Source organism: Psittacula echo, assembly GCF_963264785.1.
Source record: "Psittacula echo genome assembly, chromosome: 7".
Classification (NCBI taxonomy): Eukaryota; Metazoa; Chordata; class Aves; order Psittaciformes; family Psittacidae; genus Psittacula; species Psittacula echo.
Window position 1 is genome coordinate 27,176,360 of NC_137740.1, and position 25,456 is coordinate 27,201,815.

At 44.8% G+C, this 25,456-nt stretch overlaps 1 protein-coding gene across 1 annotated transcript in view; it reads left to right on the plus strand.

Annotated features, from left to right (window-relative positions):
* The window catches only part of P3H2 (prolyl 3-hydroxylase 2), a gene marked incomplete at both ends in the record, with an annotated part of 70,125 nt that overhangs the window by 38,885 nt on the left and 5,784 nt on the right, over positions 1-25,456 (plus strand). Inside the window, 7 exons of the mRNA XM_080624157.1 lie at positions 16,557-16,703; positions 17,519-17,708; positions 20,472-20,603; positions 21,786-21,928; positions 23,309-23,398; positions 23,878-23,918; positions 24,379-24,473. Coding sequence (XP_080480283.1) covers positions 16,557-16,703; positions 17,519-17,708; positions 20,472-20,603; positions 21,786-21,928; positions 23,309-23,398; positions 23,878-23,918; positions 24,379-24,473 — 838 coding nt within the window. The remainder of the gene's footprint in view (positions 1-16,556; positions 16,704-17,518; positions 17,709-20,471; positions 20,604-21,785; positions 21,929-23,308; positions 23,399-23,877; positions 23,919-24,378; positions 24,474-25,456) is intronic.

Below are 25,456 nucleotides of genomic sequence, written 5' to 3' on the forward strand. Positions count from 1 at the left end.
TCTGGACTGGGAGCAGATGAGTGTTTTTCCAACAGCATCTTGAAATGAACAGCTGTTGTGTAGTAAATAGAACAGAATGATTGTGGAAACAAGTCCAAAGTTTTTTGTTTGGTTGGGTTTTTGTTTGTTTGTTTGGGGGGGGGTTGTTTGTTTTGTTGGGTTTTTTAACAAAACCAAAATTAAATGTGATGTTATGGTTAGGTGCATGTGCCAGGAGGCTTAGTGAGTAAATAAGACAATAGACTTGTGACTTGGCCTCCCCCTCATATTTAATCCATCAATAGCTGGCTGTAAGTGTATGTTCAGAACAGAAATGTTGGATAGTGGTGCAGCTCCTGCCCTCTGCAGCATGGTATGCTCTGAGATGTTGTTAATGGTGCATGGTGGTGTGTGGGACCTGGGAAACCCACGATTTGCTGCATGGTCTGTGGTGTACCATTGCCTGCTGCAGACAGAACTCAGGTTTAGGGGTTTTTTGGGGAAGCCATGCCTACTGCTTAGACTCTAGGTTTTGTGGGTTACTCAGGCTGAGCAAGTGCGCTTTGGGTCTCATGAGAGATGAGATACGAAATTATAGATGATTTCCTAAGTGATGTCTTTTAAAGTTAGCACTGGAATGACTCCTGAGCTGTTTCTAAGGGGCTGCTGTACTGAAGATGCTGTCTTTGGACGGGGATGCAAAATGCAGATCCTTCTCACGGGTTTTGATGGGATTTCTCAGGACTTATGGTTTCCACTCAGGTGTTTGGCGTGAGTCCATAAGATGTCATTACATGCTGGCTATCTCGCTGCCTTCTGTGGCTTGTATTTCAGTCACTGCCCCTTGCAGTTCTAGCAAGTTAAAGGACCTCTGTGAATGAGATGATGATTAGGATCCTTACCAATAAAGTTTATTGTAGTTACGCATATTTTCTTTTAAAAATCTGCATTGAAGTACCTGTTTCTTTACTCATTCTTTTCTCCATGCCAGGGAAAACCCATACTTGAGGGTCTGGAAAATAAGCCTTAAGAGGAACGGCTGAGGAAACTGGGGTTGTTTAGTCTGGAGAAGAGAAGGCTCAGCGTGGACCTTATACAACTACCTTATACAACTACCTCTACAACAGTCTGAAAGGAGTTAGATATAACATGAGTGATATGACAAAAGATAACAGCTTCAAGCTGTACCAGGGGTGGTTTAGACTAGATATTGGAATAGGCTGCCTAGGAAAGTGGTGGAATCACTGTCTTTGGAAGTGTCGAAAAACTGTATAGATGAGGCCCTCAGTGACATGGTTTAGTGGTGGACCTGGCAGTGCTTGGACAATGGTTGGACTTGGTGATTGTCATGGTTTAAGCCCAGGCCGTAAATCAGAACCACGCAGTCCACTTCCCCCCCCACCTTTCTTCCCTCCACTTCTGGAGGGACGGGGAGGAGAATTGAAAGAATGCAACTCCCATGGGCTGAGATAAGAACAGTTTAATAACTAAGGTATAACACAAATCACTACTGCTACCACTAATAGTAATAATGATAAAGGAAATAACAAGGGAAGAGAAAACAACCACTCACCAACCGGTACCTCGCCCCCACCCCGCAGTGATCCAGCCCTTCCAGGAACTCTCAGTTCTACATCCTGGGCATGACGTGCTGTGGTATGGAATACCTCTTTGGCTAGTTTGGGTCAGGTGTCCTGTCCCTGCTTCTTCCCGGCTTCTCCTCCTCCCTGGCAGAGCATGAGACTCACAAAGTCCTTGGTCAGTCTAAACATCGGTGTTATCAGCTCTGTTCCCAGGCTGAAAGTCAAAAACACAGTGCTGCAACAGCTACTAAGAAGGAGGAAAAATGACTGCTACTGCTGAACCCAGGACAGTGATCTTAAAGGTCTTTTCCAACCTAGTTGATTCTATGAATCTATGGTACCAGATAGGGAGAGAGTGACCGGTTTGCTTCTGCTGCTCCAGGCCAGGGAGAAATTAGCAGCATGAAGTCTGCTGGATGGCAGAGTTCCTCTGCCTTCATCCATGTCTTGTGCTGTCATTGGAGCTGCTTCCAGGTTTTAATTAAAAAAAAAATAAAAAAATAAAAAATTTGAGGGTTCCTGAGCTTGCAAATTGGGTTTTCAACAAAATGGAAACATTTGCAGAGAGCAAGGGTGAATCATCATCTGGCATTTTTTTCAGCCACCACTTTTTTTTTCTTGTGGATAAATGCAAAAAAGAATTTAACTGAAGTCTTTGTGCACATAAAACCCTCACTGTCCAAGCATGATTGATTAGGGACGCTGGCTATTTTCCTTATTCTCTTACTTAATCTTGGCATCATCCGCCTTTTCCGTCTTAACTGTTTCCACTGGAGATAAAACGTTTAATTGGGAAGGGGCAGGAGACACCCACCCACATCAGAGGCTCCTTGGACAGTCGGGCTGCTGTTCCCCGTGGATCGCCGGGGGAGCGGGAAACCACCCCTCCCCGGCCGCAGCTCAGGGCAGCAAAGCAGTAGTGAGCCTGACCCTGTTTGACTTCTTTCTATATCTCGGTCTCTATAAACAGCCTTTTATGGTATTTGCCTTTCAAAGAGGAGCCAGGGTGTGGATGGGAACAGGGACAAAGAGCCATTTAGAAGGATTGAGTGAGCTCTCACAGGAGACCGGTGCATAATTTGAAGATCAACAGAAAAATCTTGTGATGTCTTAAGCCCTGAGACATCATCTGAGGTATTTAAATGCTGTCATTCAGCTTACCAGCAGCAAGGGCCAAAACGTTTGTGCTCCTGTTTAACAGGGAAACTGAGTCATGGAGATATGTAGTGACTGGTAGAAGAATTCCCAGTAACTCAGAACCAGAGTCAAGAATTAGAAAACCAGACTCCCTTTGGAAGTGCTCAGAAAACACTGGCTTCTGGCAAGGGCATGGCTTCAGACGTGTCCTCAGCAGGGCAGACAGCTTCTCATTTTTGCATACTAGAAAACAGTTTTGCCCCAGACAGCAGGCAGTGTTTCTCAGCCTGCCAGGGTGACATCAGTGGTGGGGCTGCAGCTGGCAGCTGTGATGCAGAATGTGAGTAATAACAGCCTGTGCTTGGGGGGATCCCTGCCAGCATCCCTGTGGGAGACACCACCGCCTGTGTGTGCCATTGCGTGATATTCGTGTCCGACTCCCCGCAGGCTCTGTGCTGCTATTCATCCCATAGTTGCAGGCAGGGCTGCCTCTCCAGAGGCATCCTTCACTGGAGTTGCACCAAGCAGCCACTTTCCCCATCCACCTCGGGCAGGCACACCAAAGCAAGCACTAATGGAATAAACACCTGTGTTGTGACTACAAGTGACACATACATACTTCAAGATGTTGCTTCCTGGTGCCACTGACAGCTGAGAAACAGAGGAGCCAGCACTTGGATAAGAGGGCAGTGAAGAACATCCACCACCATGGATGCTTGTAAGCCCCTGATGTGAAGAAGGCTGTGGAGCTGTGGAGGAGTGTGTCTCTACAGGGTTTCCAGCAAGCAGGGCCATGAGGCTGTCAGAAGTTGGAGCTAAACATTATATATTTGTTCATTGTGTACCTGGCATCCAGCCTGACTCTATCCATAACTGCCTTCAGTACAAAAATCCATGCAGACCAAGCATTTATCTGTTCAGAGGTAGATATTGGTGTATTTTGTCTCTGTGCTTGTTTCAGTGGTAAACACAAGTCTCTTCTCTAAAGTCCTGCTCTGCAAGCAGCTGTTGCAGATGTCCCTGTGCCTGAGCAGCAGTCTGTGTGGGACACTGTGTCGGGGCTTAGAAGCCTTCCTGCCTAAGGGCTAAGCATCTTCCCCCACAATGCATCACTGGCAACACGTTTGTGATGGTAGGCCAGGGAGGATGGTGGTAGAAAAAACCTTAGCTCTGTCTCATTCAGGGTGTTTGGTGCTTCCAGTTTGGTGCTTGGTCAATGCTGGAGAGATAAATGGGAAGTATTTGCTCTAATGCGTTGGCTTCCCTTCTGGTTTATCCCAGTTCCCAGGATTCCAGTCCATGGACTGCTTTTGTCTAAGGTACTAGGTTTGTGTCTTATTTCCAGCTTTTGGCTGGAGAAGGAAAAAAGATAAAGTTTTTTCACTCAACCCAGAGTGAAAAATGTGGGATGTGCTGCTGATCAGCCCTTTGTAGAGGGCACATCTCTTGATCTGTCTCTTGGAAAGACATGTGCCCACTTCCTCCTGGGTCACCGCTTGGACACACATGCACTGGCCATACTGGAAGCCCACACATCCCGTCTATGCCATTTCACCAACTCGTGCAAAGGGAAAACTGCAGCACTAGGAGGGCCACAATTCTGCTCTTACTTTCTGTAGGCTTTTTCATGAGCAGGGATAGTAGGAATAATGAGACTGTCTGGAAACCACAGTCAGAGGAAGCACAACCCCCTAGCAGAAGTCTTCATCGCCTTTCTTGCCCAAGCAGGTTTGCTGTAGATTGCTCCCATAAGATGTGGCACCACAATTGCTGCTTGGCTGCCCACCGGGACAGGCTGAGCAGCTCACAGGATAAAACTGATGCAACAGCAGATCTTGTGATTTGGCGCTACTGGCATTAAAACTCCATTACTGTGCATTTGTAGGGCTTTTTTCATACACTAATTAACCAACAGTTTGATTTGATGGCGATATTCTGAGCTCTATTACAAATGTGCAATTGTAGCTCGACATCCCAGCTGGCCCTGTGGCACAAAGGAGGGTTTTGAAAGTGCTGTTCTGTGTCCAGCACATTTGGCAAAGGCTGCTTCATCCCAGCACCGTATCAAATGTGCTGATAAAGAAATGGAGCTGCGGGAGCTTGTTTCATTCCTTCGAGGAATGGTGTTAGAAGCTGGCAACCCAGAGATCTGGTTCTGATTTGCCGTGAAACATTAGACCCCTTACCTGCAAGCTGGGGAAAGTGATACCTCTTTGCAGGGGCCTTGCAAGGCTCAGCTAAGATTAATAAAGGATGGAGGGGAGATGTGACATATTATTGTTATTAATGATGTAGAGTGAAGCCAGGGCATCTCTGTGAATAACCACTGCAGTTTGCCTTTTGAGATTTAGCTGCATTCCTTCCCCAAACCCTATCCGCTACTAAGCAGACAGAAGTTTGATTTTGTAGGAGGAGGGCTCAGAAACCAGCATTTCTCAGTGTCTGAAGGAAAAGCAGAGTGTTTCCTGGTGTGATTAGGTCCAGGCTCTCAGGAAATGAAGGCTGTCTAGTTGATAAGTGTTTAGTAAAGATTACCAAGCTAAGGCTGGGGAAAGTGAGCGAAGTGTTTTCATTTCAGAAGCAGCAAATCCAGCTGAGACTTGAGATGTGTGTCATGTATGGAGGCAATTGTCCAAGTGGTATGTGGCCATCTCACTGAAGCATGAGCCAAATTCACCCTGGTGTAACTCCACAGGAGATGCTGGAGCTGCACCAAGAGCCCGAGCAGCAGCTTACATCCCTGTTTTATTCAGATGGGTCTGAGTTTTTGTGTAATGAACAAAAGTTGGAGGATCCCGAGGAAGTTTGCAGTGCTGCTGCAATGGCTCTTGCCTTCCAGGCATGTAAATGTGTTTGCAGGTGTATTTTGCAGCAACCTCACCTCTTCTGAAAACTCTAACACAACACAGTGGTAGGTCTTTCTCAGCCACGAATCTACTCTGGGGAAAATAATATACTGATGTCTTAAAATCTCCTAAATCCCTTATTTATTGCAGCTTGTATAAATGTGTTCCAGAAAGGATTACACAGCACCTTAGAGGATAGGTCCATCAGCGGCTTTTAAGCACAGTGGTCTGGAGTCAAATCGTGATTCAGGAAGCTTGTAAGCTGCTGCTTTCCCCGACAATACCCTTGGTGTGAGGGTCACTGTGTACCTGACATGTCCTTACGCTCTGCCCACGGGTGTCCACCCCTGGCCACTGCTGAGGGAAAGGTAGTGCCCCTTGCAAGACTTTTCCTTTGCATTCCAGACCAGCTGAGATGGTAATGGAGAATTATTTTAACTTCCCTCCTTGTAGTTTCCCTCTTTCTCTACAAGCTTTGCTTCCAATGGGCCCAGTAGTGGTGAGTCTACTAGATCAGCACAAAAGCCTCTTTTCAAAGAGGCCAGTTTTCCTCAAGGTCACTGTCATGGTTTAAGCCCAGGCCATAAATCAGAATCACCAGTCTACTCCTCCCCTGCCCTTTCTTCCCCCTGCTCCTGGAGGGATGAGAAGGAGAATTGAGAGAATGTAACTCCTGCTGGTTGAGATAAAAACAGTTTAGTAACTAAGGTATAACACAAATCACTACTGCTACCACCAGTAATAATAATGATAAGAGAAATAACAAGGGAAGAGAATACAACCGCTCACTACTATACCGACCGATAATACCCAGCCCGAACAAGCAGTGAGCCAGCCCTTCCGGGTAACTCCCAGTTACATCCTGGGCATGACGTGCTGTGGTATGGAATACCTCTTTGGCTAGTTTGGGTCAGGTGTCCTGTCTCTGCTTCCTCCCGGCTTCCCCTCCTCCCTGCCAGAGCACGAGGCTCAGAAAGTCTTTGGTCAGACTAAACATTACTGAGCAGCAACTAAAAACATCGGTGTTATCAGCGCTGTTCCCAGGCCGAAAGTCAAAACCACAGCACTGCACCAGCTACTAAGAAGGAGAAAAAATGACTGCTACTGCTGAACCCGGGACAGTCACCTAAGGCATAAGCTCAGTTTGCTTTCTCTTGGTATCGATCAGTTCCCCTCATGGTGAGCAGAGCCCACCCATGATCTGTAGGTCTTCAGTCTTTGCTAAATGCTAAAATGTTGAATTGGAATACTGATCTGATGCTTTATCTAATCAGGTATGCAATGCCCTAATGTCTATCACTACTATGATGGTTTCCAAACATTCAGCAGCTGAAAATTGTCATCCATTAGCTTATGACTTGAGCCCTAAGAAAGGTATTCCAGAAACGGTTGTGTCTGGAAAAAAAACATGGTAATTAAAGCCATTTCCTTGAAGACTGTCATGGGTTTTGGGTTAAGGGAAGATGTATAAATACACTATGAGTCTCTTTTCTCCTTGGGATTTATGGCTTGTTTGTTTCTCCCTTTGTTGTCCCATTGTGGCTCAGGGAACTGAGAGATAACAATACCTTTCTCAGATAGCACAGTCCTGTTTGCAGCCCACCCTCAGGGGTCTGCAGTCTGCTTTTCAAACAGATGTTCTGTTGTTAGTCAAGTAAACTGACCATAATCACTATCAGTCGGTCAGTACCTTCTTCAGGAATTGAGCTTTCTATTGCTCAGGGGAAGAGAAGTGAGAGGCAGTCCTCAGGCTTGGAACAGGGCTTAGATAAGCTATTTGAGAAAATTCTATTTACATCAGAAGAGGGCTGAAAAAAAGCAGTATCATTTTATCAGCAGTCATGCTCTAGAATGGTCATGAGTAATCTGTGCATCCTCTCAGAAAGGTGTTTTCTAGGGGCATGTGTAGCTGTGTGGATGATACTGGATAACAGCAGACAAGCATGTGCATTTTCACAGGAAACTTTGGCTCATGAAGGGCATTCAACAACTCATCATGTCTGACTCTTTTAAAAGGTGCTAAGCCATTGCTAAACTTTGAAAAGAGTGGAAAATTTCTGCCGTAAGATTTTTTTCTGCTTGCCTCTGATTTTTCTGCTGGGCTTTTCTTAAGTCTTTTAGTAATTATTGCTGTAGAGATACCAGTGTGGAGACAGCTCAGGAGTCTGACTCAGTGCCTGATGTTATCAACCAGTGCAGTGCAACTAGTTGCAATGTCCATTAAGGCAGGATGCTAGAAAAAATTAACTAAACTGTAAAGATACTGCTTTATGGGTCTCAGAGAGGGAAGATGCAGGGAAAATGCAGGATCTGGAAAACAAAGAATATGTGACAGTTCTGCTAATTTTGGATCCAGTCTCTGACATGCTTTCTGCATTCTTGCAAACATACTGGACAAATGTCATTGGTCCTTTCCCAGGAGAAGTACTGATAGCCAGAAGTTTGTCAGAATAAGCTGCGTTGCCTTATTCTTGTTGTTACATGCATGGCATCAACCTGTCATACACAGCTGTCAGATTATTCACCATCGCTTGTGTATTTGCTAATCAACTTAGTCACAAGAGTATAACTTTCATCCCCTCATTGGAAGAGGAGGGTGCATGTCACTTGTTTTAATGAAATGCTTTACCGATAGCAAGTCTTCTGATAACAATGTGCTGCAGTGTACTTTGGCCTTCAACCTCCTTAGAATAAACACTGTAAAGTTTGTTTCTGTGTTGTGGATTATACTTGTGTTGGGATCTTAGACACTATAAAAAAGTAATCGTTTCCCAGGTGTTCTCCATTCCATGTCTGTGTCATCACTTTGCTTCAGTTATTTCATCACAGATAAGTTTGTTCTTGGCCCAGATCAAATGACTTTGGTTTCCTAAGGCTGGAAGACTATGTTCCCGTGGCACCTCTGCTGCTGGAAAGCATGCCCTGTCTGCTTCTTCCTGTGACTCAGACTTCCTTGATGCACCCCACAGCCCTTTTAAGTGACTGCCAACTTTGATTTGTTCTTTTTCTTTTCCCTAAATGCATTCAATCAGTTTTAAGTTAGATGAGATTGAAGCATTCTAGCCTCGACTTTCCTCTCTTCATGGGCAAAGGTCTCCCCCGCTCTTTGCCAGCGGTTTTAGTAAGATTCACCTCTTTCTTCCCAGGTGTTTCCAAGACTCTCTGCAGGGGACTGTGCAGGCCTCTCTGTCTGTTATCAGTCAATATATCAGATGAAAGCTCCTTATTTGTTGACCAGCCTGTGGCCCATGGGACTCTTGCTGGTGGTCTGTGAGAAGGGGATAGTCACATCATAGTGCTTGTTCCCAGCTGCTCCATTTCATTACTTTAAAATGCATGGCCTTATCCTGGGTGTGCGATGACTGGGGCTGCCACAAGGATGCTATAACAACAGGAGGAAGGACATGCATGAGAAAACCTCTGCTCTGGAAATCCTGGCTAGCTTTATACCCCATATCTTTTAGTATCTACCACTGCTTGTTGCCATTAGATTGAAAGTGTGTTGCTTCTCCCATGCTACTCATCTCCAAAGGCCACTGGCTCATCTTCAATTACCTGACCAAGGAAAACTCTGGGGTGTAGGAGCCTCATGGTTAACCATCTGCACAAACTCCTGAGCATTGAATACTTTCCACCTCTTCCAGTGAAAATCATAAGCTCTTACTTAGCTTTCAAATTATGCTGACATCCTTAAAAATAGAGAAAGACCCCATTTTTAGCCAGACACAGCTTTTGGAGGAGCTGCTCGGAGCCCGTGGTCCAGGTTGTTTCACACCACTGACTGTGGTGTGGCCACTGTGTCTTGGCAGTGTGGTTTTATGTTTGCAGGTGAAGGGAAGGGGACAACTGGTCAGCTATCATCTGATAGAAGTGACCTCTTTCTGTACAGAGTAGTATGCTGAAATCTGTGTACTGCCAGCTCCTATCTGTGATCTTGGCTGTCATCTACTGGCACTGAAGGAAGAATCCCATCTAAAAGAGGTTTCTTGCCCAAGCTTTAAAATCTCAGTTGTAGGGGGTTTGATTTTGCCAGGAGAGCCCATGCTGCATGTTCAAGGAATTTTTACTCGTCTGAAAACACTGTTTCACATGCAACTTAGCTGTCATCAGAGTATGCTGGAACTGAGTGCTTACACAGGACAAAATCTGTCTCGGTGTTTTCACAATCAGTGAGAACGAAGGTTCAGTAAACACAAATGCATTTCCCACTGCCTGCTATGCGGATTTATGTGGGAAGGGTCTTTCCTGCTGGGAAGTGGTTTTGCAAGTCACTTGCTGTGAGTAATGCGCTGCTTTGTGTGCAGTATTTGTTAGATTATATATGCACTGAAGCATACAATGCACAGCCAGAAATGTGTAAAAATCTTCGTTCTTACCTGTTTGGAAACAGTTTAAGAGAAGCACATTGGAGAAGGAAAGGAGGAAGGAAGCATCTCAGCCTAATTCGCTTTCTCAGTGCAAAATGTTCTTTTCAGGCGGGGTGGGGTGGGGTGATGTAGTCAGTCTGCTGGGCACGTACACATGTACACTTACACACAATACTGTCAGCATGGCTCAAGTGAGAGATTTGTTAGGAAATCTGATTTCTGGCCTTGGTTAATTGAAAAAATTCGTTTCATGAAGAATACTCAAGTGGCTTGTTTAGTTTGGTTTTAAATTTCTAATTATCTGCCACTTTCCAGAGACTAATTCAATGTTTAGTCAGCTCTTTTGACCAAATACCTACCATTCTGCATGTGTTTGTGTATTGAAAAATTGCTTGTTGGAATAACGGAAAAACCCAAACCCTTCCTAATTTTCCTTTCTGGTGAGAAGTTTTCCCTGTACTAATTCTCCAAATTTGTTCTGTTTTGGATCTGGGTCCTCCAGAGTGACTGGTGAGCAGCAGGGCACACTTGGATGGTCTGAGAGGAAGCGTACAAAGCACACTGAAGGGAGGCTGCCCACAGTTTGGAAATGGAGAAGACCGCTGAAAAGATCCATGAGGAGCCTCCAGGAAAGCACCGCTATTGCTCCCTGTCACAGTAGCAGCGAGGACAGGGTCCAACCATATTTATCTTGAATTGGAGGACAAGAAACTAGTAAATTCTTTGGAGAGCAAGGGATCATGTGCTAATGAACTCGAAGGCTGCTTCACATCTTTGTCGCTTGGTACCTATTCCTTACACTTTAGTAAGGCTCTTTCTGGACATATGCTTGCCTTTCTCTCTGATTTTAGTGTTTTGCAGGGCCAGTGGTTGCTATTGTGGGTGGCAGACAGCTTGAGCACCTTTTGGAATATATGCAATCCCATCAGCAGAGGGAAAACTTCTCTGGAAACTTTCTCCTTTCTCTAATTGCAATAATAAAATAGTTGAGAGGAAGTCATATGCTATTTGTAGCCTTCTCATTGGTACTTGCTTCTACTTGCCCAGGTAGCAAACTCTCCGTAGACTCAATGAGATTAATCATTTGTGACAGTGAGCCTTTTATTTTCCTTGTTATCTATGTTTATCAAGTCCAGAGTGTTCCTCCTCTGCAGAGCACAGTGCACTAAATCTCTGATACAGCACAGCAGCAGAGGACCTATGGAAAAGTTAAAAAACCACTATCTGTTCAGCAAACCTTTGAACAGTTGTTTGAGACTTTGGTTTCTAGGTCAGCCATATAGTCTGAAATTTTTTCTCACAGTCTCCATACCAAGCTCAGGCACTCAGCAATTAACTGTGCAGGTAGGTCCAGTCTTGATATGGCAAGAAATGCTGGGATTTTGAGGGATCTGATAAATTTTTCAGTGTGTAAGCCTCTCTTCTCTTTCCCTCCCCAAAAAAGAAGTTTCTTATTCAAACTGTGTCTTACATGCTGAAGATACCTTGCTGTAGGTTGGATTATAACAGTCACACGGAATGCATGACAGTTACCAATGTCTGGTAATAGTTCAAAGAAATGGGAACTCATTGTGAAAAATAGTCTGAGGTCTTGGTTATATCATGCCCTGTGACTCCTTGTCTCAGGTGGTCAGAATCAATACTGCTTTGGCTATATTCTGTCTAGAATACTCTGACTTTTACACTTTTATCCTTGTTCTTGCCAAGAAAACTTCAAGGTAAACTGGGAGCACCTCAGTACCTGTAGATATTCCGGCTACAGCATCTTCTGCCCATAAATGGTACTATGTCAGTGTGCAAGCGAAGTGGTGGTGGTTGCACAAGCAGACTGTAAGGCTGTCTAATGTTCATTTCATAGACCTGGTACACTGCCCGTTCCACTTCATTATCCCAGCTGCCAAGCATCAGAGAACAAACTTCAAGGGCTGCAAGTTTAGGGTCATTATAGTTAAAACCATGGTGGTGGTGTGTGGTGTAGGGTTTATGCAAGCTTTCTGAGCACCCGGTATGAGGTGAGTTTCAGTCGCAATTCATTCATCTGCACATAGCGAGGGCAAGTGTGAATTCGGAGCATTTGCCTGCACGTGATGCTGAGCCAGTCTGAGCTCTTTTCATGTGAGCGTTAGTGATGAGATGTATGCTCTGTGTCTCTCTTTGAGGGATGCAGCTGCCGAGGTTATGACAAAATCAAACAGAAGGTTAGACATGTTCCAGCAAGACAGTTTGTTTCCTAAGCATGGCAGGTTTGTGACTGTGGCATTACAGGTACAAATCAGATTGCTCAGTATGCAGTTTACTGGCTGATACATAGCTCTACAGTTACCAGAATGACAATGAGCTATTAGGAAACTGTTAACTCATGTTCCATCATGCAGCCCATCAAAGCTCCATTTTCTCAATGGTATCAATGAGACTTGGAGTCAATTGTATGGTGATGTTCAAAATGTTCATTCAAGGTCCTTTCCCTAGCCTATGGTTCTATCTAATGTTCCAGTTAAAACAGCCTTCCTAATCCAAGCCACTACTGGAAGTCGGAAGTTGCAGTCACATTGAAGTCCAGGCCAGCACTGTCCCAGATGGGAATGAAACCGAGCATTTGCAATTTGCTGAAATTCCTTAATTTGAGGTTTTGCTGCTTAAAATAATTGTCCTCTTTTTCTGTGAAATGAAATAATCCTAACATTTGAATGAGGAAAAAAATAATTTCAGCATGAAAGCCCAGAACTGGGGTAAACACTGGTGTGTTGTGTTTTCCCCTTCTTGTCTCTAGCCATTGTCGTGATAAGATCAAAATAGACACGGTGCTCCTGGGGTTCTCTCAGTTCTGGGGTTCTGGTGTTGATTTTTTGTGTCATCTCTGGGCAAATTACATGGGGTTTGGTGCAAAGCTGCAGCTATAGCCCCTCAATATCCTTTCAGTGGGGTGAACAAGCAGACATTAGAGCACATACTAAGGTTGTGATTCTACAGTTGTCATTTTCTCCTTGCAGATTTTCATTCAGCAGTGGTTGTACAAACATCAAAATCCCCTTGTGTTACGTGCTTGCGTATGCTTATGGTCCCTGAGTTGCTTGCCATCTAAATAAACAAAATGATTGCCCTGTAGGAAAAAATGCTAGTATTTTTATTGTTACTCATTTAAAACAATGGAAAATCAGGCACAAAGAAAACAAAATGTTTTTTCCAATGACTGCACAGTGAGATTGTGACAGGGCCAGGAACTGAGTCCAGGTGTCCTGAGTCCCAGCCCAGACCTTTAGAAACCAAAATATTCTGCTTCTTATGAATTCAAAGTGTTTTGGCAAAAGTTTCCCCAGAGTGCTTCATAATTAATGTCAGTGCTTGACTCTGAATGTGTCTTACCAGTTAGGAATTCTCTTTTGTATACACACATCCACTGAAAAACTCCCCTAAACTTGGCAGCTGTTGGCTTCTTTCTGTTACTTGGATGTTTTTGAGGCAAATATGGGACATGACAAATTGAAAAGTGTTGAGGTGAAATGTTCTGCTTTGAGTCCACTTAGCAACCCTCAAAGGTCATCTCTGCTATGAAGAGCCAGGAGGACTATACACAGCATGGGCCTTTTTTGAAGGGTGGGAAAGACATTTTCTATTGTGCCTAGAAATCAGACTCTTCCTATCTCACAGGAGTGGACGTTATCCAGGAAGAACTAAGCCCATCCTAGGATTTGTGAGTGTTTTTAACAGCTTTCTGAAAAGGAGCTAGTACCAAAGGAAAAAAGAACATCCTACAACAGACAATTGCAGCTGTGTCTTCAGGGACCAGTCCCTTGCTGAGACGCATTTGGTCCCTTTTAAGTCTGCACAGACAGGATACTGCCTGTGAACAGACATCTCTGATGTGCCATGGAAGAATGCAGTTCTCCTGAGCAGCTCAAATAGTGGCTTAGTAGAAGTCCTCTGGATTGGGTCAGCAGCTCACGTGTTTCCAACAAACTTCTTGCCCTATCTCAACCTTTCTAATTACCAGCTGCGGTGCCAGTCCCACCTATACTCAGCATGACCTGAAAATTCCCATCATGAGATGCTCTAGCCCATCCTTTGTCCTGTATCAGGTGCTATCCAGCTGTGATGACCTTTTTCGGGGTGGGGTTATGTTGAGATGAGCTTTTTCAAGACGGGATGCATGTTTCTGAATAGAAATGTCTCTTTAAAAAAAAAAAAGAAAATCCACATTGAAGAGGTTTGAGGGGGTTTTGTGTTGACCTGAAAAAAAAAATTGCTTACAGTCATTTTGCTTGTCTGGGAAGCTGGGAGGTTTTTCTGAAGAGTGGTGATCTTAGGAAAACTCCAAGAGGGGGACTGGAACTGATGTTGTTTTTGCAGTAAAAGCTGGCTTCTGTGCATGTGTTGTCAGCACAGAGCTAATCCTGAAAAACTTCTGAAGTTTACACAAGGCAAATTTTTTGCGTTTCTGTGGGCATTGCAGCACAGCGGTGCTTTGGTTTCAAAGGGCGGATCTGAGGAGTGGGCTGAGATGCTCTCTGACCAGAGCTTTCATCTTCCTTTTGAGGGTATTCATGCGTGCTTCTTTGGCCAGCTTTTTCCTTGCCTTTCAGGGAACCACACAAGTGATTTTAGCTGTGCTGGAGTGGGTCTGGCCCTGCAGCAATGGCTGGGCCTTTCCTCCAGCAGGTCTTCATGTATCCAGGCACCTGATTTCAAAATGTCTCCATGCCCCAGCAAGCAATGTGAGAGCACGTCCAGAATGGCTCATCTGATATAAAAGTGCCAGTTTCACAAACCCCCTGGTAATAGTTGTATGTCTGGTCCCATTCAGTGTCTCCCTAATCAGAATCACACATGCATCCCTGTCAAGCTCAGCCAGCAATTTCAAACAGCCGTGATGTCTCCAGTGACCACCATTTTGACTCATGGTAGACCCCTTGTTTGTTCTGCAGACTGTGTTTGCACACGTCCTAATCTCAACAGCCCAGATGAAAGCGCTGGGCACTTCTCTGGGGGATACACTGAGTCCAGGGAGCCTAAATGCCTGTCCCGATGTGCTCTGCATCTTTCAAGCTTCCCTCAACTTTAAGTTGGGCTCCCAATCACTGACATCAATTTTTTTTTTTTTAGTGAAAGAAGTTGTTTTCAGCAGCTTGCTGCACTTTCTAATTCCACCTCATTTTGAGGAAAAGCCAAAGGAAACCCATTACAATAATTTTTTAATATGTGCCTTGGAAATTTTGTTTGAGAGTGGAGATTCAAAAGGCATCGGCTTCTTCCTTCACAGCCAAAACACAAACACATCCTCCATGCTGCCCTAAGAGAAGGTTACCTTGCAAAATAATGCATGTCTTCACCTGTTTTCTCTGGAGTCTTGCCAAGCTTTGGGGGCAGTAGGAAAGGAGGCATCATTCTGCCAGTTAAACAACTGGGGTATTTTATTAGTGCTGGTAGGCAGCTCCACTTTCCAAATAGGAGCAGATTTGCTGAGTGATTTGGTGTTGACCTGGGGCTTTCAGGGGGACTCTCCTTTGTCCAGCCAAATCAAACCTGTTACTCTTGCCCCACTCTAGCTGTTCCTGCTCAGAGCAATGTTCAGCATAAAAAAGGAGGTTTTGCCATGCTGTTACTGCAGCCAAGTGCCCTGAGCAAATCCTTTGCATTTTTTCCCTTAGCACTTCATCACTTTCATAAGCCGCTCATGCCACATTGCTATAGGATACATATGTCAGGGCATCCCTCAAGGAGAAAGCCCTGTGATTTCACCCAGATGCCAATCCCACTTGGTTCAATAGGCATTAATGTGTAATTGGATGTGTATTTTAATTTTAAAAAAGGTTGCAAACACTTCTGCTGAGGTAATAAGTCACCTGTTGATGAGGTGGCTGCTCAGATGATTGACAGTTCAACCACATCTCTAAAGATAAATATAGGTCAGAGATTAAACTAGTTACTATATGCCTGGCTGGTTTTTCAGTTCTCATAATTTTGCTATTTGGGTTGTCTTATGGGTACATGTGCAGATTTCTGCATGTGAGCTGCTGTACTATGACAGCAGCATACCATAAGTATGCCTAAGCGCCCTGGCTCTTGCACCTCAGGAGCCTAGAAGTAGTGGCACAGGGTTGAGGATGGATTTTGCTGTCAAGGAGTACTTGGACATAGCCTTGCCAAGGCTAGCATTAGCCTGATTCTGGCTAACAAGCTTGGGTGAGCCTGCTCAGGTTGCAGACCGATCCCAGTGGCCTGACTCTGCATCTTGCTAGTAGATATCTGCAGTAGTCAGTGATAGTGGCTTTCTTTCAGGAGCAAGTGCATTAACCATGGAAGTGGCCCCTCTCTCTCCTGCTAAGTCATGCTGGTGTTTCACCTGAACATCTGTCCTGCTCCTTGAGCTCCCGGCAGCTGCTGTGGGTGTGTTTAGCACTAGCATTTTTGTCTGTTTGTGAAGATCTCTCCAGGGTGAAACTGATTCTGTCTCAGTTCTGAACCTCTAATCCAAAGTAACTTGATACAGCTTCTGCATACAGGTTTTCATTGACTATCCCATCATTGCCCAGACCAGTGGTGTCAAAATAGTGTCAGAGATAAAGGTGTCAGAAGGTGTGGCATAAACTGCTGTGTTCACTCTCCTACATCACAAATTCACTTGGTCTTTCTTTATCTTGTTACAGCTGAACAAGCTGGAGGAGGCAGCAAATGCAGCTCACACTTTCTTCATGGCAAACCCTGAGCACATGGAGGTACAGCAGGACATTGAAAACTACAAGAACACAGCAGGGAAGGTCAGCTTGATTGACCGGGAGGCCAAGCAGCACATGGTGAGTCTGAGCTAAAGAGGTGCCTGGGTTAAGTGTCAGGCAGTACCGAGAGAGGAGATGTAGGAGGTTAAGAGAGCACCATCTTTGAATGGGGAGATTCTTACCAAGGTCCATATTACAATACATGAAAACAAACTCTCCCTTTCAGAGCTCTCTTTAAGTCAAGCCAGCTCCTGCTTTTTCAAGGCACACTGCTCTGTTCTTCCCTTCAGGGAACTCCGGGGTCATCTTTTGAGCTGGGTTCTCCCACCTGGGCAGGATATGTGCTTGTGGCTTTGCTGGTGATGGTGCAGGGTGGCAGGCAGGAGAGTGGCAACTATTTCCACCTCCCCAAAGTGAAGGCCCAGCACAAATGCCAGGGCTGCCCCCAGTTTTGTGATTTCTCAAGACACAAGGAAGCAGGAGTGGCTCTTTTTGTGTAATTAATGGAGGTGCTCTGTAGGGGCTATTCTAAGAGATGTGCCTGGATCAAGAGCAGTCTTTTCCTTAGGCATCCAGTGTAATTGCTGGGTAGGAGGATAAAAACAAAGAAACATTTTTTCAAATAATGCATAATCCAGAGGTGGCACTGAGGTTTCCCTTAGTATGTGGGAGTTCAGAAGAGCATTTATGCAGGTTAACAAGATCCCACTGGTCCAAAAGTCTGTCGATGGCTTAAACATGGTTTGGTGCAACTGCTTGTGTCTAGTGCTTGGAGATTATTCTGTCCCTGCCTGCCTGTTTTGAGAAGCACCTGCAGTTGACAAGGGCAGGATGCTGTGGTTCAAGCAGCATAGCCCACTCATGGTCTTGTCTTCTGCCTACCTACTTTGCAGGAAGACTACAGTGCTGGGGTAAAGCACTATGACAAGGAGGAGTACGAGCTGGCCATTGGCTTCTTGGAGAGTGCATTGAAAGGGTACTACTCCGAGGATGAAGATTGCCAGATCATGTGCGAGGGACCACAGAGATTTGAGGAACATGAGTACCTGGAATATAAGGCTGGCCTCTATGAAGCTATTGCAGGTGAGATCTTTTTGCATCTTTAGTGTTCTTACCCTTGGCCTTGAAATATGTTTGAGTTTGGGCCTTTGGCTAGATTTGATGAAGTGTCTTCCCTTCCATTACTGCTGCTGCTAAGTAACGCTGAAGGAAGCGCTTGGAAAGCCAGAAAATGCAAATCCAGAGGACAGGGAACTAGAACATCTCATTTTGGTCCTGAATAAGAGCTAGGCCAGAAAAATTGCATTTCCAGATGTGTGGAGCACTTGCAGCTCTCCATAAGAGCTGGAAGTATAGGTGCTTTAACATTAACTGCCTCCATTTCCCCTGTACACAGTCTCACATACCTCACTGAAATCTAGATATTGCTGGCCTCTGTTTTTATTTTCTTTGTTTTTCAATGCATATGAAGAGAGCAGCAGAGTCCTCTTGGTCATACTCCAGATGGCCAGGAAAGTTGCCAAAAAGACTCAGAACATAGATTTCCTCTCTATCCAAACGCATGGATTTGTCATTAGTGGAGGCCCACCTAATTATGATCTTGACTGAATTCTCTGGAGAGAATTGAACATTGCTGTGTAATCTTCAGATTTGCATGTGTGGCTCTGAGCCAGAGGGGATTAAAACAGTTCATTCACAGCAGAAATGAGATTACATTTAATTAGTCGTAAGGAAAGAAAAGCAATAAATTAAGATTTGTTTGGTGACAGGAATCTTATTTATCTATCTGCTCATGGCCTTGGAGTTACACCAAGCTCTGCAGTTTTCCTTCTTGTGTGGAAAATACTTCATTTGTTTGCAAACTGTTTTTCAGTTTTGCCTAATTTTTGCTTGTATCAAGACAGGAAATCTAATTGAAACAACCAAGCTGAGAAACCACCAACATACCGGATGGGAAGCTGCTTTGTTGGATTTACTTACCCATGCAGAAAATATCAAAAGTGTTGTAAGGTCTGATCTGGTACCAGTGTATCTGGCAGATGGTCATGCCTGCTTTTAAAGCCATAACCAGGACACCAAATGCCATATCAAGCCTTCCAAGAGATCAGCCTTTATTGGCAAAGAAAACCTACCTTTCTTCTCACTGAAAGCTGCTGCTCATCAAACAGGTCTCTGCTAAATTGCTTCTGTGCTGTACAAGTCAACTGTGGCTCCGGTGAGCAGAGAAGATATTTCTGTGCTGCAGCACAGATATGGTCATGATGTGGTGGTCATCAACCCAACACATCACTTGGGAGTGAGAACAAGCTGGTTGGTCTCTGCAAGTGCTGTGTCTTGGTTTGGCCAGATATGCCTAGGAATAACAACTCCAAATCCCAGGGCCATCAAGGCACCCAAAGAGGCAGGGAAGTGAGGGCGCACACAGGTAAATAAGATACATAATGCAACTAAGTGGTTCTTTACAGGACAGCATAATCCAGAGTTTACCCCTGGGTCCAGGGCAGTCAGACCCAGATGTTTCAGAAGTGAGTAGGCACACTAATACAACAAGAAAAGAGAGTATAAGTTTCTTCAAAACTGATTTGTCTTTTCAATCTCAGGCTGATTTGCAGTGTTGCTATGTGGGGTTCACCTCTCCACCATAGGGATAGATGCATTTCAGTGAACTGATTCCTGTCTATATAGCCAGTTTCTAGGGCACCTTGACAGTACCAAGAAAAAGCAATGCTTCTCAGTGATAGATTATGTCAGGTCTAGGATGCTTAAATAGGTTTAAATTACAATAACTTTATTTATATCCTTTTCCTGCTTGCTTTTCTTAATGTAATACCCTGGATGTGTATGGTAGATCAGATAACTACCCAGACTACCTGCCCAGAGCAAATAGGGACTGTTCTGAGTTTCCACTTGGTTTCATTGCAAATTCCTTAGGCTGTTTTCTTGGCTGCTCAGAGGAATGCTTTAGTAGCTGAGTACACTTCTTTTTTTTTTTTTTCTAAGCCCATATTTTTTTCTTAAGGTTTTTAATGGTGTACGAAGACAGAACAAGTGAAGTCCATTTGTAAGTACATTGCAGCAAAGACTCCAAACTGGAATCAGATGTCAGCATTGGCTTTGAAATTGTACAGCTGATACAACACCTATATTGTGGACTCCCACCAATTAAGAAACTTTGCTAATGGCAGATGTTTACCATGTGTTTGTGTTTCCCTGGGAGATCTCTCATCTTTGAGAAGCAGCAAACAGGGATTTTGCTGCCAGTATTTACACCTTAGACCTTTCGGACTTGCGTTGCAGGTGCCTTGCTTTGCCATGCTTGAGAACCTGCACCGACCCTCATCTAACCCCCCCTGTGAGCTTAGGAGCTTTCTTGCTGCAGCAAGGAGAGGATTAAAGATGAACTGAAGGAAGGGAGCGTGGAGATGGCTTTCGTGTGGCAGCACATGTGTCCACCCTGTCCTCCTATCTCTGCTTCCTCTGTGGGTGTCCTCACCTTTGGTTTGGCTTTTGGGGTTGAAGAGCTGCCTGCCACCTGCATATCCCTGCACCCATCAGTCTTTCCTGGGCTGAGGCAGCAGCTCCTGGAACACAAAAGAGATGTTCAAGCTCCCTCTACAGTTGACAGAAGGAGAAAGGCATTTGTCAAAGGAGGCAAAATTGTGACTGTAACTCTCCATTGGCTTTGGAAAAAAGCCTGAGCTCTTTAGGTGTGCTGTCACCTGCTGGACCAGAGCAGCACGAGTTGCACGTCCTTCAGCCAAGGATATTTAACCTCTGTCTGTCCTCGTCTCAGCACCTCCACCATCCTTCTCACTTCACTCTGTTTTCTCCCGCTTTTCTTGGCAGATCACTACATGCAAGTCCTGGCCTGCAAACATGACTGTGTCAGAGAACTTGCCACACGTTCTGGCCGAATCTCACCCATTGAAAATTTCCTTCCCCTCCATTATGACTACTTGCAGTTTGCCTATTACAGAGGTAAAGGCTGTCTTTCTGTTCCCCATAATGCTTGCAGAGTTTTGTTACTTTTTATGCAAGTTTGAGTTGTTTCATGGGGAAATCCATTCCAGGGTATTACCACATGATGTTCACACTACTGTGATGCAGTGGCATGGTCTGAAAGAGTCAGTAAGGAAAGGACATTGGAAATTTGCTCTTCAAATATCAGGTTGACTGAAATGCAATTAAACATTTCTGTAAAAGTGTTTAAAGTCATCAGTCAGGTTTTAAAAGTCCATCCTTTGACTTAAACATTCTTATTCTTTAAATAATTGATGCTTTTTTAGGGTTGTTTCATTTGCCTTTTGATATTAAAGTTCTGGGGATTTATATGTTCCACATTTTCTAAAACCAATTGATGCATTTTCTAAGTTAATATATTTATAGATAGATACACAAGTTAGGACAAGCTTATTCCAAGATGCCAATTTTTACTGATTACCAAATATTTTAATATTAACAGTCAAGCTGCAGGAGTTGGCTACATTGCAAAATATCAGGAGGTGGCAGTGCTATAATATACTGCCAGTTGTGTGGTCCTGTATGGTATTTTATTATGTCCTGTTACATAAAAGAAAATCTTGGCAGAATTCTGCTATCTCAGGCTTGTGCTAAGAGCTCTTCCCTGAAAAGGGCAGAATGAGTGAGGAACAGAACTGCTACTCAAACATAAAGCTTCTTCTTTCATCAATGCAATGGGAAGAAAGCTGGAGGAGTCAGAAGCATTTTGTGCATGGTGTACAGGCTTTTTTATTCCTCTGCCCAATTAGAGGTTTAATGTGGTGGGTAAACTGCCCCAGAGCCCTGAAAGATGCTGCACAGAAGAGAAGCAGTTTGCTGCTGGACAGCATCCACATTCTGCCTGCCTATTTGTAATCCAATTTGGATCCCATCTGACCTCTGCATGACCACAGAGAAGTCATGTGTCTGTACCTCAGTTTCCCTGCTGGTGAAATAGAGCAGTTAAGACAAATTTGCATCAAAAAAGCCTTGTAAAGCATGGGGCTCACTCTTCAGCTGATGGAGAGCTCAAGCTGTGCCCTCCCTCTCTGCAGCTCCCCTCCTCAGCTCTGCCCTGCCCTGCTCCTTGAGAGCCCCCAGCACTACTGGCAAGGCTGTTTCCTCCTCTGCCCCCCTGATAACAATTGTGTTGTCTCTCAGTCGGTGACTATGTAAAAGCCCTGGAGTGTGCCAAGTCCTACCTCCTCTTCCACCCAGATGATGAAGATGTCTTGGAGAATGCAAGTTATTACGAGGGTCTCTTGGAAGGTACAATGGATCCAGACACTGTGAAACCCAGAAAGGTAAGAGTGAGTGTCATCTAGGAGCCTAGGTGGGAAGCTTTAACAAAAGCTTCAGTTGGAAATAGAAGCAGCTTGGCAGCTTTACCAAAGTGAGACCACTTTGAAAACAGATGTGGAAATGCTGAACTAGCTGACAAAGCTAATTGTCAGGATGTGAGTTCAGAGCCACTAGTGTAGGGGAGAAAATGGAGGGTAGGATCTTCTTTAAATGGGGACTTCAGCTTAGCAAAGCCCAAGCAAGGGCAGGGAGGGCGATGAACGAGTGTCTCAGCAACATAAACCCTCCTTGGGTTCAATGCTCCAGGGGAGATGCAGAGGAGGAATGCAATGAAGCACTGAGCAAAGGATAACCTTTGTTAAGAGAGGGATGAGAAATATTTTCCCAAGGGAAGGCTAGGATGTCAATGTTACTCTCAAGTCACTGAGGTTGGAGTTCAGCACTCGGCCTGCTTTGTGGGAAGTAGCTTTGCTATCACAGGGTTAGGCTGGGGTCAAATAACCAAACAGTATGTGCTCAGTCACCCAGTGGGACAGTCTTCTTCGGTCTGGGCAACCTTTATCTGCGGCCCTGGGGCTGCCTCTCTCACAATACAGAAAAGGAGAAGTTCCTCCCATCCCATCCCAGTTGTTAGGGGGCTCGTTCCCCTTATGCCATAAGCAGAGGGTAGGGCGGAATTGGATTTTTCATTCCCTTGCAAATTCCTTGATTTCTAGGAAAACCAAAGTGAATTTGATAAAACACTAAAAAGGAAAATGATAAAGAAGAAAACTAGAACAGTTATTGTTTCTTCTCAGAAAGTGAATCTAGGTAAAAACCTAAACTTGACAAAAACATGTCAGTGTTTTCAGTGTTCCGAAGTTCTCTGTAAAAAAAAAAAAAAAAAAATCTGATTTTTGCTTTCCAAAGTAATTTTCTAGGGGAAACCCCAGTGTTTTGTTTAGAACTATTTAATTCAAAAAAGAAGCCCTCTGATGGGCGCTCTTCAGCTGTTTGTACTTTGTGGTCCCTGTCTGAGTACCCTGAGCACATCCTAGGCTGTGATGCTGCAGTCCACCCACCACCAGGCTCTGTGGGTTGCTCCGTGGGCTCTGCATCGCACGTGGAGAACCAAGGCACAGCCTGACCAGAGTCCCTACTTTGCCATGTATTTTGGGGGTGCAAGTTTCCCAGATGAGTTGCTGAACACCTCCACTTGAGTAATGTAGTTAGTGGCTCAGCTCTGTGTCTGTGGTTGCTCAAAAGCATGACCCAGGTATCCCTCACCCCATAGGAGTCTGCAGTGTTGCATGAAAAACAAACCCCTCTTGAAGTACAGGTGTATTGTCTGTGTCTTGTGAAAGCTACGTGGGCAACTACTCCCCTTTTCCTTTTCTTTTCAGGAAGCAAAAATGCTGCTGAGGCGCCATAAGCTGGAGTCTCACCTTTTGCAAGTGGCTGCAGCCGGCCTTGGATACACCTACACGGAGCCGGTAATTCCTGGGTCTCCTATGGCGAGGACCTCCAGGAGTTCACAGCTATAGGACCACTTCCCCCCTCCCTTTTCTTAAAAAGCAAGTCCCGTGTAAGTGACTCAAGAGCTGGATCTTGGCCTGATTTGTTCCCTATGGGAAAATGTTGATAGCAAAGCAAGGAAGGCAACCATTCCCAGGATGAAGGAAATGCAGACACAGCCTAGTCTGGCTCTCAGTCACTGTCATGGTGGTTGGGTGGGCTAGAGAAGGCTGGACAAGCTGGGTTGCCTCTGTATTTGTTCATATGACTCCAGGTTGGGTTGGGGTTGCATTTTCAATTTGGTGACCCCAGGCAGTTGCCCAAAGTTGTGTGGGATAGATCCATATCAGAGAGGCTGGCTGATGTCAGAGAGGCTGGGAGTGAGGCAGAGCAGGTAGCTCCCTGGCTTCATCTGGAGCATTAATTTAAGAAGCATGACCTCTCTTTTTTCCTGCAGAACTACTGGAACAGGTATGGCGCCCGCCAGGATGAGCACAGGTGAGCCACCCCTTACCCCAGCTAAGCTTGTGGCTTCACCAGTCCCTGCAGCTGGGATGTCCCCATGGTAGGGTACAAGCCTGCCACTTAATGGGTGCTGCCCATCCAGCCCAGCACACCATCATGGTTGATAATTACAAACTTTCCTCAAGCACCTTATTTTAGCTGAGTGCCTCCAAACCATTCTAGAGGGAACTTGGTCAATGAGTCAAGTGCTGCTGTTCATGTTTGTTGGTGTCTGTGCTTTGCTGGTGGAAACTGTTGCTCCTATTACGAGAAAAACACTGTTTTTCATGGACAGGGTGAAAACTTCCACATGTATGCTTGTGATATTTGTAGAATGTACCAATTTGTCCAGTTTTTTAATGTATTGGTTTCCAAAGGGTGAAACTGTGCAGTTCCCAGAAACCGGAGACCTGTGGCCCAAGTCATGATGCTCTTTTTTTCTCTTGTTCTTCAGTGTCCCATCAAGTATTAGCAGTGAACCAGAGGAAGGGCCTAGGCTATTCCTGGCAAAGAAACCCATGCCAAAATCAGATCGAGAGTTGAAGGAGGGTAAGTCTGATGAATACATTTCAACAAAATCAGGTTACTTTCCTATTGGTGGAGACTGTAGACTGCAAAGGTTGGCTGCTGAGCAATGAGAGCCAATTCTGTCTGAGGGGGTTGAAATTTTGTTTAAGACACAAAAAAGTCTTCAATGATGCCACAGCATTTCTGGATCTGTGGATCCCATCATCATTGCTCTGCTTTAGAACTTGCTTTTCCCACCTGCTGAGCCACTTGCTACAGAGCCCTGAGATGTGGAGCTGGGTCCTCCTCACCGTGGGGAAGGTGGCACCAGCAAACAGTATTTTTTCCTTTAGGTGTTTCTAAGGTTAAAATGCTCCCTCTTGTCCAGGCTGCAGAAGGACGGATGCTGGAGGCATTAAGTTTTGGGAAGTCTGGTCATGATGCTTTGCTGAATGTGCTGGATCACAGCATATTAGCAACCATTTCTGTTTGCAGACTGGCTTGTGATGTCTTGGCTTACATCAAATCACTCAGTTTTAAGGCTTGTCAGCAGACATTTCAACGGATTTCAGCACATTTTCAGGAAGCACAGAAAATACCATAACGTCAAAAGACAAGATTTCTCTCATAACAATTTTGAAAAATTATACTGTAGCCAAATACCAAAGCATGCTCCTTGCTGCAAAACAATGGGTCTCCAGCCAGGAGGTGTTCTGTGTCTCTAGTGGGTCAGCTCCACAGCAGCAGGCAATTAAATCTCCCTATGATGCAATGGATGGTTGTGCTTTTTCTGGGGAATTTAACAGCTTTCCATGGCCCAAGTTATCTCCAGCTGCTGAGTGTCATGTTCAAAGTATCATTATCCCTTCTTTAGCCATACATAAAATAGGCAAATATCACAGGAGGATCCTGAAGAGCTTGCAAAGCCAAGAGCTGGTTGTGCTACATTTGGTTTTGGCCTGTTTGCTTTCCATGATGAAATAATTTCAGAGTGTGTCTTTCTCTGTTGTTTCTTCTCTCTATGC